Source organism: Phascolarctos cinereus, unplaced genomic scaffold (genome assembly GCF_003287225.1).
Source record: "Phascolarctos cinereus isolate Bilbo 61053 unplaced genomic scaffold, phaCin_HiC Scaffold_3;HRSCAF=262, whole genome shotgun sequence".
In the NCBI taxonomy this organism is placed as follows: domain Eukaryota; kingdom Metazoa; phylum Chordata; class Mammalia; order Diprotodontia; family Phascolarctidae; genus Phascolarctos; species Phascolarctos cinereus.
Window position 1 is genome coordinate 247,974,802 of NW_027555736.1, and position 15,257 is coordinate 247,990,058.

Here is a 15,257-nt window from a genome sequence, read left to right on the forward strand (position 1 = left end):
AGTTCTAGATTATCTATCTTTCTCCTCACCCTCCCTCATTGAGGAGGCCAGCAATTTGACATATACATGTGTAGTCGTGAAAAACATGTAAGTCATGCTATAAAAGAATCTAGAAAAATAAAGTAAAGAAAAAGTGTCTTTGATATGCATTCAGGCTCCAACAGTTCTTTCTTTTAGAAATGGACAGCACCTTTCACCATAAGTCCTTCAGAATGGTCTTGGATCATTGTATTGCTGAGAAAACTAAGTTATTCAGAGTAGATCATCATACAATATTTCTGTTACTGTATACAATGTTATGCTGGTTCTGCTCATTTTACTTTGTATCACTTCCTATAAGTCTTTCTAGGTTTTTCTGAGAGTATCTTCATTCATTTCTTATAGCACAATAGTATTCCATCATACTTATGATGGAACAACAGCTTGTTCAGCCATTCCCTAGTTGATGGGCATCCCCTCAATTTCCAATTCTTATCCACTACAAAAAGAGCTGCTATATATTTTTGTACAAATAGGTTCTTCCTCCCCCCACCCCTTTTTAAATCTCTTTGGGATACAAACCTAGTAGTGGTATTGCTTTGTCAAAGGGTATGAATGAATAATCAAAAGATATGAACAGTTGTCAGATGAAGTCATCAAAGCCATCTATAGCCATGTAAAAATTCTCTAACTCATTATTGATTGGAGAAATACAGATTAAAACAATTCTGAGGTACTACCTCATACCTATTAGATTGGCTAATAGGACAGAAAAGGAAAATGACAAATGGTGGAGGGAATGTGGAAAAAATGAGATATTAATGTACTGTTGGTGGAGTTGTGAACAGATTCAAATATTCTATAGAGGAATTTGAAACTATGCCCAAAGGGCTGTAAAATCATGCATACTCTTTAACCTAGCAATACTACTGGTAGGTCTGTATCACAAAGGAGATTTTAAAAAAAGGAAAAGGACCTATATGTACAAAAATATCTATAGCAGTTCTTTTCTGGTAGCAAAGAATTGAAAATTGAGGAGATGCCCATCAACTGGGCTGAACAGATTGTTTTGTTGGAATTTGATTTGGATGGAATACTGTTGTGCTATAAGAAATGATGAGCCGGGTGCTCTCAGAAAAACCTCGAAAGACTTACGTGAGCTAATACAAAGTGAAATCTACCGTGTACAAAGTAACAGCAATATTGTAAGATGATCAACTGTGAATGACTTAGCTATTCTCAGCAATAAAAGGATCCAAGACAACTCTGAAGGACTTATGATGAAAAATTGCCATCCATACCCAGAGAAAGGACTGGCGGTGTCTGAATAAAGATTGAAGCGTACTGTTTTAACTTTCTTTATTTTTCTTGAGGGTTTTTTTGTCTGTGTTTTCTTTCATATGACTGTTATGGAAATGTTTTGCATGACTCCACATGTTTAACCTATATCAAATTTCTTGCCTTCTTAATGAGGAAGGGTAGGGAGAGGAAAAAATTAGAGAATTTGGTACTCAAAGTTATGTTTTTTTTTCTTGCAGTCTTCATTTTTTAATTTTTTTTCAATTTTTATTTAGTATTCTATTTTTCCCCAGTTACATGTAAAAGCCATTTTAACATTCATTTTTAAACTTTTGGAGTTCCAAATTCTCTCCCTTCCTCCCCCCCTCATTGAGAAGGCAAGCAGTTTGATATAGGGTATACATATGTAGTCATGCAAAACACTTCCATAATGGTCATGTTGTGAAAGACTTACTATATTTCCCTCCATCCAACCCCCCCATTTATTCTATTTTCTCTTGCCTTTCACCCTGCCCCTGCTCAAAAGTGTTTTGCTTCTGACTGCCCCCTCCCCCAGTCTGCCCTCCCTTCTGTCACCTCCCCTTCTTTTATCCCCTTCCTGTAGGGTAAGATAGATTTCTGTACCCAATTGAGTGTATATGTTATTCCCTCTGAGCCAGTTCTAATGAGAATAAGATTCACTCACTCCCCCTCACCTCTCCCTTCTTCCCCTCCACTGTAAATGCTTTTTCGTGCCTCTTTTATGTGAGCTAATTTACCCCATTCTTCCTGTCCCTTTCACCTTCTCCCAGTACCACCCCCTCTTACCCATTAATTTTATTTTTTAGATATCATCCCTTCACCTTCAACTCACCCTGTGCCTTCTGTCTATATATATGTATATGTATATATATTCCCTCCAACTACCCTAATGCTGAGAAAGCTCTCATGAGTTACAAATATCATCTTTCCATATAGGAATATAAACAGTTCACCTTTAATAGGTCCCTTATGATTTCTCTTTCCTGTTTACCTTTTCATGCTTCTCTTGAGTCTTGTATTTGAAAGTCAGTTTTTCTATTTAGCTCTGGTCTTTTCTCAAGAATGCATAAAATTCCTCTACATCACTGAATGTCCATTTTCCCCCTCATAAAGTATACTCAGTTTTGCTGGGTAGGTGATTCTTGGTTGTAATCTTAGCTCCTTTGACCTGCAGAATATCATATTCCAAGCCCCCCCGATCTTTTAATGTAGAGGCTGCTGTATCTTGTGTTGTTCTGATTGTGGCTCCATGATACTTGAATTGTTTCTTTCTGTCTGCTTGCAGTATTTTCTCCTTGACCTGGTAATTCTGGGATTTGTCTATAATATTCCTGGGAGTTTTCACTTTGTGATCCCTTTCAGGAGGTGATTGGGGGATTCTTTAAATTTCTGTTTTACCCTCTGGTTCTAGAATATCAGGGTGGTTTTCCTTGATAATTTCTTGAAAGATGATGTCTAGACTCTTTTTTTTTTTTTTGATCATGGCTTTCAGGGAGTCCAATAATTTTTAAATTATCTCTCCTGGATCTATTTTCTAGGTCAGTTGTTTGTCCAATGAGATATTTCACACTTTCTTCTGTTTTTTCATTCTTTTGATTTTATTTGATTGATTGTTAATGTCTTATGGAGTCATTAACTTCTACTTGCCCAATTCTAATTTTTAAGGAGTTATTTTCTTCAGTGGATTTTTGTACCTTTTTTTTCCATTTGGCCAATTCTGTTGTTTAAGGAGTTGTTCTCTTTAGTGAATTTTTATATATTTCCATTTGGCCAATTCTGCTTTTCAAGGCATTCTTCTCTTCATTGGATTTTTATGCTTCTTTTATCATTTGGCTTATTCTGTTTTTTAAGGTGTTGTTTTCTTCAGCTTTTTTTTTTGTGCCTCCTTTACCAAGCTATTGACCCATTTTTCATTATTTTCTTGCATCACTTTCATTTATCTTCCCAATTTTTCCCCTCTCACTTGATTTTTAAAATCTTTTTTGAGCAGTTCCATGGCCTGGGATCAATTTACATTTTTCTTGAGGCTTTGGATGTAGGAGTTTTGACTTTGTTGTCTTCTTCTGAGTGTGTGTTTTGATCTTTTCCGTCACCAACTAATTTTCTATAATCAGATATTTTTCTGCTCTTTGATCATTTTTCAGCCTATTTCTTGACGTTTAACTCTATGCTAAAGTGCAGTTCTGCTTCCAGAAAAGATGAGGCACTGTCCCAAACATCTGCAGCTGTTTTCAGAGATGATTCTGGAAACCTGTAAGTTGTTAGTTCTTCCAAGGTGGTATGATCTGAGGGAGAGGTGTGTTTGCTGCTCTCCTAGCCTGTGCTCTGGTCTATAAGAGGCCATAAACATTCTTTTCTACCCTGGAACTGTCACTAGAGTCCCCCACTTCACTCTTGCTGTAAGGTCTGATGTGCTAGTGCTCCTCGTCAGCCTGAGACTGCTACCAAGAACTGCTACCTTGATCTGAGTATAGGCAAAGCAACAGAGTCCTGCCCTCAATGCCAGCAAAGAAATCTCTATAATCTCCTTTTAACCTGTTGTTCAGCTCTCTTACCTTCTGTTGGCTGAAAGGTCTGGAAAATGCTACTGCATCCACTGATTCAGTTGTCCCCAAGGCGTGCTCCTGGTTTGCTGGGGCCTGGTCTGTGCTGGCACAACCTAAGCTGCACTGTGCTTCACTCTCACCCTGGTGCAGCAGACCTTTCCTGCTGGCCTTCTAAGTATCTGGGGCTAGAAAATTGTTTCACTCCATCCTTTTGTTGGTTCTGCCTCTCTAGAATTTGTTTTAAGCTAATATTTAAAGGTATCTGGAGGGGTTTGGGGAAAAACTCAGGTGTTTCTATGCCTTTTCCCTGCTATCTTGGCTCAGCCTTCCCTTTAGGTCTACTGTGCCTCTTTAATATAACCTAACATGTTAGATTTTTGGGTTTGTGTAATACACTTTTAATTCATACTGAGCCTGTAGTCTAGTAATGCTCCAGTACTTTTTCAGACAAACTCCTCTTTAGCCATTCTTCTCTCATCTAGGACTTCTGAAGTTGAACCCAAGGATAAGATTTTTCATTTATCCTTATTAAATTTTAACTTACTAGATTTGGTCCAGTGTTCTAGCCTGGCAAGATCTCTTTAGATTCTCACATCCAGCCAGATCACTGTAGCTTTGTGACAAGCCTGTCAATCTATGCCTTTATCCTAGCAATTGAGAGAAATGTTAACTAGCACAAGGCCAAGCACTTGGAGCACTTCATTAGAGACATCCTTCCACTTGAGATCAATGACCATTATTTGGATCTGGATAATTGATTTCTTCTGAATCTGATATCTAATTCACATTTCTCTGTCTTGTTCGCAAATGTAGCATGAGAGACTATAGATTATCAAATGCTTTACTAATGTCAAAATAAAATATATCTATGGTATTTCTGTCAGTTTAATAATCAAGTGGAAAAAAGGAAATAAGGTTGGTCTGGCATGATCTGTTCTTGATGAGGCCATGCTGTTTTGGTTTGTTTTTTTTATTTTTCTCTTGTATATGTTCTTTATTGTTGTTCAGTAAGTTTTAGTCATGTCTGACTCTTTGTGACACCATTTGGGGTTTTCTTGGCAAAAAACTGGAATGATTTGACATTTCCCTCTCCGGATCATTTTACAATGAGGAAACTGAGGCAAACAAAGCTTAAGTGACTTACACATGGTCACACAGCTACGAAGTGTCTGAGACCAGATTTGAACTTAGGGAAATGAGTCTTCCTGACTCCAGGCCCAGCACTCTATCCACTATGCCACCTTGCTGCCCTTCAAACTGTACCTGATATTCCCAGGTGGTCTCCCATCCAAGTACTAACCAGTCCCATCTTTGCTTAGCTTCCAAGATTAGACACATTTGAGGTGCCATAGACAATACATTCATTAACCATCATTAACTATACCTTTAATAATGTTTCTAATACTTTACAAAGAATTAAGCCAAGTCTGTAGAGTCTATTTTCTTCCCTTTTTTGGAAATTCAGAGAAAACAGTTTTCTTTCTTGAGTGCTACAGCACATCTCCCATTCTCCATGATTTCTTATAGATCATTGACAGCAGTTCAGCAATATTAACCAGTTCTTTCAGTATGCTAGGATGTAGTTTGTCTAGGTCTGATGACTTGAATTTAACTAATTGGGCAGCTAATTGGACTCATTACATCCCTTGAATATCAGTTTCTTAATAGCTGTATATATTGTCATTTCCAATCCAGAGACTGTTCTCTTTGGCAGAGAAAACAGAAGCAAAATAAGCAGGTGTTTTTTCTCTATCAAACATTATCCATATTGCACCCAACACAAACTTTAGTATCATCCTTTCTCTGTGCCTCCTCTTTCCTCTAATATAACTTTAAAAAAATTTTTGTCTTTAGCTTCCTCTATAAGCCACAGCCTACTCAGAGCTTTAACAGTTTTCAGAACTTTACTATCTTTTTACTCCCTGTCCTTACTCAAATCTTTCTCTGGTAGCAAAGAATGGAAACAAAGTAAGTGACAATTGTTGAATTGATTAGCAAATTGCAGAACATGAATATAATGTAATATTACTGGGCCATAAGAAATAACAAATATAAAGAATTCAGAGAAGTATGAAAAGACATTAAGTGATGTAGAGTGAAGAGAGAACCAGGAAAACAGTGTCTAAAATAACTATAGCCATGTAAACAGGAAAAACAAAAAGAAATGAAACTGAATACTGTATAGTTATAATGACCAATGTAAAGACTAGATAAAAGTGGAAAAAATGCAGCACCCTCTTTTCATTGTGAAGGATGGGGAAAGGAGGGGAATGAGAAGAGAGCACCAGCAACTGAAGGGATCAGTAATGCTTCATGAAGAAGGTGACATTTCTACTGAGTTTTGAAGGAAACAGGATGGTGGAGGGGAGGAGGAAAAGTATTCCAAGCAATAGAAACAGCCAATATAGAGGTTTAGAGACAAGAGATGGTGAGTCCTTTGTGAAAAACAACAAGAAAGCCAGTGTGACTGGGCCACAGAATATCAGAAGGGTAGTGATGTTAGTCATTAAGCATTTTATAATTTTATAAGTGCCTACATTGTGCCAAGCACTATGTTAAGTTCTAGAGATACAACAAAAGGCAAAAGACAGTCTCTGATCTCAAGGAGTTCATAGTCTAATGGGAGAGACAACATACAAACTATATACAGACAATATGTTTATGTTTGTATATGTTCATATATATCCATATGTATATATACATCTATATCATATATACACACATATATATGATAATCAGTAGAGGGAAGGCATTAGCATTAAGGGAGATCAGAACAGGCTTCTTGCAGAAGGTGCAATTTTGGCTGAGACTTGAAGGAAGCCAGGACAGAGAAAAGAATGTATTGGGGACAGCCCAGAATTAGGAAGTGGAGTGTTTTGTATGAAGAACAGGAAGAGATCAGTCTCACTGGATCATAGAAAATGTGGTAGGTGTGGGAGGGTAGGAATATTGGTGGGGAGGGCAGGAAGAAGTACAGTATGAAAAGACTGGAAAAGTTGGAGGGGCAGGTTATGAAGTGCTTTGAACGTAGGATTTTATATTTGATGGCATAAGAGGGAGCCACTGGACTTGATTGAATAGGAAAGTAACATCAGATTTGTATTTTAAGAAGATCACTTTAGTAGCTTAGTGGAAAAAGATAATAAGGATAGTTTTAGACACGTAATATAAGATTTATTAGGATATCCAGTTAAAGCTATTCAGTGGACAGAGATATAAGACTAGAGTTCAGGAGAGAGGTTAGGGCTGAATAAATAGATTTAAGAATCATTAGCAAAGACATGTTAACTGAGACTATAGGAGCTGAAAAAATCACCAAGTAAAATACTTATAGAGGCAGGAGAAAAAAGGTCCCAGGATAGAACCTTGAGGAAACTTACCATTAATGTACATAAATGAAGATATAGCAAAGAAGACAAAGAAGAAATGGTCAGATAGGTAGGAGGAGACAGCAATGGTATGAAAAATTAGAAGAGAGTGTCAAGGAGAAAATAGTAAACAGTGTCAGAGGCTACAGAGAAGTCAAGAATTGGTGAGGATTGAGAAAAAGCCGTTAGATTTGACAATTAAGAGATCATTAGTAACTATGGAGAGAGCTGTTTTGGTTCAGTGATGAGGCTGGAAGCCAGACTGCAAAGAGTTACACGAGAATGAGAGAAAAGGAAGTGGAGACACCAGAAGTAGACAACTTTTTTCAAGGAGTTTAGTCAAAAGAAGAAGGAGAGATACAGAATTATAGTTAATAAGAATAATCAGGTCAGTGAGAGTTAAGAATGTAGGAAATATGCCTGTGTTTCTAAGGAGCAAGGAGGCAGTGAACAGATAGAAATTGAAGAGTGATGAGAGTATAGATGATAAAAGATAAAATTTGCTGGAGAAGATAGAATGGAATGGGATCAAGGATGCCAGTAGATGGGTATGTCATGGCAAGAAGAGCTAGCTTTTCTTGTGAGATGGGGTGATGTAGGAGAGAGCAGGGGGAAGACATTTGAGTGATATGAGATGAATAGGAAGGGAGAAGAAGGAGGCCTTAGCAAATGCCTTTAATTTTTTTGGTGAAAGTTGTCAGGTGAGAGGGTAGGAGATATATATACCATGGGAGAGTCTCAGAGGGATGAAAAAGTTTAGAGTAGCTGCTGTAGTGAGTGGGATAGTAAATTGAATAGGGAATTCTAACAGAATTGCCTTACTGAAGTGAATGCCCAGGTAGATTATATAACATAAATTCGTAACAGAAACAGTGAGCAGTTTTGTGATTTTTCTCTGGCTTCATTCAGCAGTGTGTAAGTAAATAATGGGAGTAATCCAGGGTCAGAAAGGTAGCTTGGAGACAAGCTCTAAAGGGTGTTAAAAGCCAAATAGAGTTTATTTCTGATCCTGAGGAAGCCATTGGAGTTTATTGAGCAAGGCAATGACATGGTTAGACTTGCACTTTAAAAAATCATTTTCCCATCTATGTGAAGGAAGATTAGAATGAGATGAGACTTAAGTTGGAGAGAAACAATTAAGAAGTTATTGTAGTAATCCAGGCAAGAGGTGGTGGATGTGTGAATAGAGAGAAAGGTTAATTATAAAAAATGTGGAGATTTAAAATGACAAGATAGGGCCACCGATTAGGTATGTGTGATAAAGAAGAATGAGAAGTGTGTGTATATCATATATATATATATATATATATATATATATATATATATATTACATATAGACACACACATTGGATTAATCTTAATATAGATGATTAATTCATGAAAACTGATAAGGTCACCGAGTAAGAGTATAGAGACAGAAAAAGGCCCAGGAGAGAACTTTGGAGTATGCCCACAGTGAAGCAGCATGCTTCAGATCATGAGCCAAGAACAGCACCTGAGCAAGGGCAGTAACATAGGTAAGAGAACTCAAATAGGAAGGTATATCCAGGAAGGGATGGTTAACAGTTTGAAATGCTGCAGAGCAGTCAAGAAGGATCAAGATTGGGAACAGACCATTAAATTTACCAACTAAGAGATCGTCGATACATTTTGAGAGAGGAGTTTCAGTTGAGTGATAAGGTTGTAGAGCAGTTAGAAAAAGCGTGAAAAGTGAGTGAAAAGAGAGGAATTGACCACAGTGGTTATAGGTAGCTTTTTCTAGAAATATGGCTTTGAAAGGGAGAAGATGTATTTTAAAAAATAGCTTGAGGAGATGATAGGGTCTTGTGAGGGTTTGAGGTGGTTTTGTTTTTCTTTTTTTAAGCTTGCAAGACACACGAACACGTTTGTAGACAGTAGGGAATGGACTAGAAGATAAAGATTTTTGAAGTTTTTTTTGGGGGGTGATTGTGTGGGCAGTCTACTATATTAACAAAAAGGGATAGAATGAAGTATACGTGTAGAGTTGACTTTGATGAGGAAAAAGAGCATGTCTTCATCAGAGAGGAGTAAACAAGATGAGAAAGAGGAATGATGTCAGTGCTTTTTTAAATTAAATTTTTTTAAATAAATAAGCATTTATTTTCTTTCTCTTCTACTTCCTCCACTGGAAAAAAGAAAAAGAAAAACAAAACCTTTATGACAGATATGTGTTATCATGCAAAACAAATTACTGTATTGGCCATGTCCAAAAATGTGTCTCATTCTACATTTTTAGTCCATTGTTTTGTTGTTAGGAACTAGGTAGAATTCTTTGTCATTAGTCCTCTAGAATCATGTTTAGTCATTATGTTGACTAAATTTTGAGATGTAAGGAAGAAAAAGAGGGAGCTCCCAACAAATAATTTTTATTTTCTCAGTAGAGTGTGAAGCTGAGAAGATGGGGAAACAGTGGTATGGCCTAAAACTAAAAGGATTGCCTTGCTGTGATCAGGGCTTAGTTGAAATTAGATAACACAAATTTGTAATAGACCCAATCTCAATCCTTCTGCACCTGCCTATCCTGTGCAACTTTTCCATGTGCTCTTATAAATTCCCCACAGGAAAACATGTGGGAGCCTTCCTCGTTTGTCCTGACATTGCAAAAATATCAGTGGAGCGTATAGGCTGTCCATCAGGTATTTCTCTCACTCTCACCACATGACTAGCCAATCAGGTTTTTTATTTATACATTTTTTGCTGAATTCTTTCCTCCAGTTCTTTCTCAGTTTCTCATATGTTATGCAATTTAGCTTGCTCATGACAACCATATTCCTTTCTATTGGGCTTCAAATGAAATTAATTTTTGATTTTTTAATACCAATATTCCAAAGCATAAAACTACATCAAAACACCTATAGAAAATTATTATTAAAAAGTTGGGCATCTGTTTTGGGAAAAGTTTGGGGATATAAAAGGAGCTTTTTAATTTTACAAGGCAAACCAGCACGTTTTCCTCCTTGTGTTCAATTCTGAGCCCAAATCAGTGTCCATTTGCAGTGTCTAAGACTGTTGTGTCTATATATATATATATATTTATATATATGTAATATGTGTGTATATATATTATGTACATATGATACATATGTATATATGGATGGATGAGCTATATAGGTTTTCCGTCTAACTTCTTGTTTCAGTGTGAATAACAGGAATTCTTTATCTACTTGGTTTTTCTTACCATGTGAATATTCAGACCAAATTTTTGTTGTTGTTGGAATGATTATGGATCTCATTCAGGAGACTCTACAGTGTTCCAAGACTTGACGCAACAAAGCATAGCGTCATCCACAAATGAGCATGTGGAGGATCTCACAATCTACGGGAAATTTCTCTACAACTAAAATTCTGGGCTGGATCTCCTTCATGATTGTTTTGAACTCTTTGGCGAGCATACATCTCACTGTTTTTTACTTATGTTAATATCAGAAGATCATCAAACAAGTTTGTCTTTATTGTTTTATTTTTCATAGAATATTGACTAATTCTGATATATGCATGGAACATATATTTAGAGCCGTTAAGGAGACATAGTAGTCTACTAAATTAAAGACTTTTTTATAGATAACAAAGATCAAAGACCCAATATTTTTTCCATGTTTTTGTTATCTTTCCCTGTATAAATCACTCCCTCAGTGCTTACACAATTGTATTGCCTACAGCCCAGATCTTCGTAGATATATTTCCTTTGGCTAAATCTTTTGAAATCTGCTCTCTTAAAATCTACAGTACATGTCTGCCCAGGGCTATATTTACTCTCCTACTTCATAAACTCTACAAAAGAATGGTTGTTTTCCCTCCTACCTCCACAACTTACTCTAATTTCAACCCCACCATATAGTTTTTCCTGGTCAGTATCGGGTCCAGGATAGACATTTCCCATATTAATTCCTCCTCTCTTTGAAGGATAAAGTTATTAATAAATTATCAATAAAGCACAGCAAGAAAATATTGACTTCTTTACTTTGTCCCAGAGAGAACTCCAGCAGATGTTTTGATTATTGATTTTATAATAAAGGTGGCATGACTCAATGGACAGTGGTTGGCCTTTGAGTCAGAAAGATGTGGTTTTTAAGTCCCACCTCTCACATGTGCTGCCTGAATGTCCCTGGCAAGGTACTTAGCTTTTTACTGCCCCAGATAGCTCTCTGATGCCGTAAGTTACAGATTAGTTGGCAATATGCATTGATAGTTTCCTCACTAGGAGTTTCCCTACACCAGTGAATCAGCCGCAGATCCAGACAAAAATTAAAGCTTCCTCTCATCGCATGAACGTTTTGAAGACTGAATGTCGAGCTGAGGCCTGTTGTTTGCTTAACTGTCTGGGCATTCTAGCTTGATCTTTTGTGTACAGAAAGCATCAAGTTATAATGTAGATAGTTATAGTGACTATATTTGTATAAAAGATGCAAATTAAAAGTACTATATTTGTATAAAGTTTGCAAGTCAGAACAGCTAAGCTTCCTAAAACCAGTAGGAAAATTGTAGCACTACTACAAACCCCTAACAAATAGCTTTGTGATGGAAACTAATCAAATTCTTCTAAAAGTATTTCCATATACTAAAGACTCACTGGAACAGTGACGTGGTAGTCCATTCCCTGTGACTCTTTAGGCTGTGGGCCTATAGCCCTGAGTTACTTGTCCTTTTAAACAGTACATTGTGGTAGGGTCCTCATATAGAACTTATGTCAGTAATGAATTATGCTCTAACATGATTCCAAATGTATTATTCTTATAAACAAAAAGTATATTCTAAATAGTATCTGGAGAATTAATAACAATAGCTAACCTTTGAACAATGTTCTCATTTTTTTAAAGCGTTTTCAACTCTTTTGTTTTAGTGTCGTAACATCTCTGTGAGGTAGATACAATAAATATTAGGAGATAGGGACTAGCACTGTAGTTCCTTCTACCAATTCAGGTTGGTGCCTTCTCTGAAACATAGAGTTTGAGAAGATTTTGTGAAACACTAAGACATTAAGCAGCTTGACCTGGGTTACAAAGCCCGGATAATGCAGGTTTTCTGGCCCTGAAGCCAGCTCTTTTTCCACTATGCCATCTGCCTCTCAGAATAGATATGAATATCCCATTTATACAGTGAGCTACTCAGCTCCAGGTAGAGTGGGGATCTAGGTCTCTTACTTCTCAACCTAGTTTTCTTTCTACTGGTTTGTGACTAGAAATCCAAAATGTCTTTTTCCTTGTTTTGAGTGAAATTAGAAAAGCAAAAAAGTACAAACTACGAATATTGTTCTCTATAAGCAGCTTAACATTCCTGGGCCTCCATTTTGTCATCTCTAAAATGAAGGCATTGAGCTAGGTCACCTCTGAGAATTGTTTCAGTTCTAAATCTATGATCCTATAAAGAATATGGGAACAATCAGTGTAAGTTGCAAGTTGAATTTAATAAATAGAATTTGGGACCTTGATTTCTCTTTCTTATGAAAGAGGATAATTATTGTTGTAAAAGAGATATGATTTCCATACATCCAGCTTCCTAGTCCTTATGGAAAACAAATGCATCTTGCAAGTTACAGTCACATAAAGTTGAAGCGTGATACTTATTCTCATCATTGATCCAGGAAAAGAATGTTGAAGTTGTGATTCTTCTGTGGTCGCAAAAAACTTGAAAGGAATATGAATAAATGTAAGATGCCATGATAACCAATGACATACTGAAAATAACGCTACTGTGTCTCCAGATTTTTTTCGTAACATCAAACAACTCATAAATTCCTACATACTTGTTTGATAAATATTGGACTTTTTGCAATTTTTCTTTAGAAAATTCCTCCTCCCCCTGTTTTAACATATTACTCATTTAGTTGTGTTCCTGCATTCTTTTAAATGCTTCTTCTCAGTTCCTTTAGGGGTTCTTTTCCTCCTGTGTCACTGGTTTTGGCGCATATCTGAAAGACACTGTAGTTTGTTGTAATTACATTGTATGCTACTTTATTCCTATTGTTGCCTCAGCAGATTTTGTGGCTTTATGCAATAAAGTTGTACAATACAGGATTTAATGCAGGATTTAATTAGTTGTGGTATAAATTTATGTTTCAGTCAAGATTAAGGCAGAAGCCTCATAGGGACAAGTCAAATTTTGCTTCTACACATGTGGATGTTGTATCTCTTCAGCAATGCCCACGTTTATGAAGTGTTGTACATCATAGATTTCAAGTTAGAAAGAAATATAGAAATCATCCAGTCCCCTCTACTTGCAGATGAGAAAACCAAGGCTCAGAAAACTTAACCAGTTTCCTCAAGGTCACATAACAAGTGGCAGAGCTGAAATCTGAGCCTTGTTTATCTCTCCCCAAACTCAGTACTCATTCAACCGCACCATGCTGCTGCCCACAGCTGTAGATCTATGTAGATCTATGACTAATTTCCTCAAACTTCCACTCAGGGGATACTTTGATTTTCTCTTCATACTAGAAGTTAGTTATGTGTGTTTGCGTAATGTAATTTTTACCTTGTGGGCTGTCTTATATAGAAGCTGAAAGTTAGCAAGTTCAGTCAGTAGCAATCATTCCTGACCCTATTATAGGCCCAGTATCTTAGAGATATTGTTCTAGTTCTCAAATAATTTTGCAAATTTTTATCAGTCTCTGTTGTACTGGTAAGTTTGAGAAAAACTAGTGAATATTGTTTTGGTAAGTGCTTTTTTTTTCAAACTTCAAGTTTTTTTTTTCATCTATCAAGGTTGGCTTTAAACCATATTCCACATTATTGGATTTTTATTATTATTACCAACAGATAACACTTAGGCTGTGAAAGTAGAATGAATTATACATTATAAGGATCTAAAATTGGGTTTGGGCATAGATTTTCTATGTTAATAGTTGTTTTAATCATAGGTACTTTCAAGTTATTAATCATATCTGACTGTCTTGCTCAGATTCCAGATTCCATCATTTCCCGTGGTGTTCAGGTGCTCCCACGAGATACCGCCTCCCTCAGCACTACCCCTTCAGAATCTCCTCGTGCCCAGGCTACATCTCGCCTTTCCACAGCTTCCTGCCCAACACCAAAAGTAAGCACAGTGCCTTTGCATCTGGCACATCTCCAACATGTAATTGTGTGATGACTCATACTTCCTTTCAATTGACCAAGGTTGGCTTACATGTACAATTATACTATGAGAAATGAAAGCTGAATCCCATACCTTATTCCACAAATTATAATTATGAAAAAGTAATAGGAAAACAGAAACATCATGGGAAATCTGCACTTCTGTGTCACAACTAGGAATGTCACTTCTATGGTTCCTAGCTTTTAGACATGATTAATGAACATCACCTTATATAATATACTGTTACTAATGCAGATGTGAAATTCTGTCTTCACCTAGAGGGTGAAGATATTCTTAGCCAATGGATAACAGACTATATGTACATTCACAAAACAAGTCTATTCACATTTCTGGTCTAGGCTGGGGTAGCTCCCTGCTTTAGTATCATTCCAATTTCTTTCAAACATATTCAACTTGGAATGTTGCTGCCTGATATTTGGAAACAAGTCTAAATTGACTAGAAAGAAAGTTTTAATGCCAACCTTTGGGGTGGGATGGTTATTATTCAGTATTTGTATTACAATCAATCCTATAGTCATAAGAAAATATATAAACTCTGTTAATATGCCTATTTCATGTTTTAGCAAATGTGGTGAATAGACTACCTAGCATAGTAATGCCCATGACTGCTTCCTCCTAAAAGTTTCTTCCCTAGCATCAGTATGTGCTTTAAAGATCTGCATCAGCATTAAGCTCTTTGTTGGATGTACCTGATCTGGACATGTTAAACAGACTGGTAGCGAATGGCTGAAAGTAACGTTCTTTCTTATTTAATTGATTATGATGGTTATAGATTAGTTGGCTTGCTAAGATGATTGCAAGAGTCTGACAGTCCTTTTTTCATACTGTGACTTTTTTTCTGTCAGCAAATTGAATTAACCCGCAGGGATCTGTTCAACTGTCTTTCTCAACTCCAATATTTTTGTCAGCATTATGAATGCCAATTCTGGAT

At 36.6% G+C, this 15,257-nt stretch overlaps 1 protein-coding gene across 18 annotated transcripts in view; it reads left to right on the top strand.

Annotated features, from left to right (window-relative positions):
• Window positions 1-15,257, top strand: part of GPHN (gephyrin) — a 789,636-nt gene that overhangs the window by 526,186 nt on the left and 248,193 nt on the right. For 17 of the 18 annotated variants that reach the window (XM_021004811.2, XM_021004814.2, XM_021004816.2 and 14 more), the window contains one exon: window positions 14,132-14,266. The exons of the other annotated variant lie outside the window; for it this stretch is intronic. In XM_021004811.2, the coding sequence (XP_020860470.1) occupies window positions 14,132-14,266 (135 nt within the window). The remainder of the gene's footprint in view (window positions 1-14,131; window positions 14,267-15,257) is intronic. 18 annotated transcript variants of the gene reach the window in all.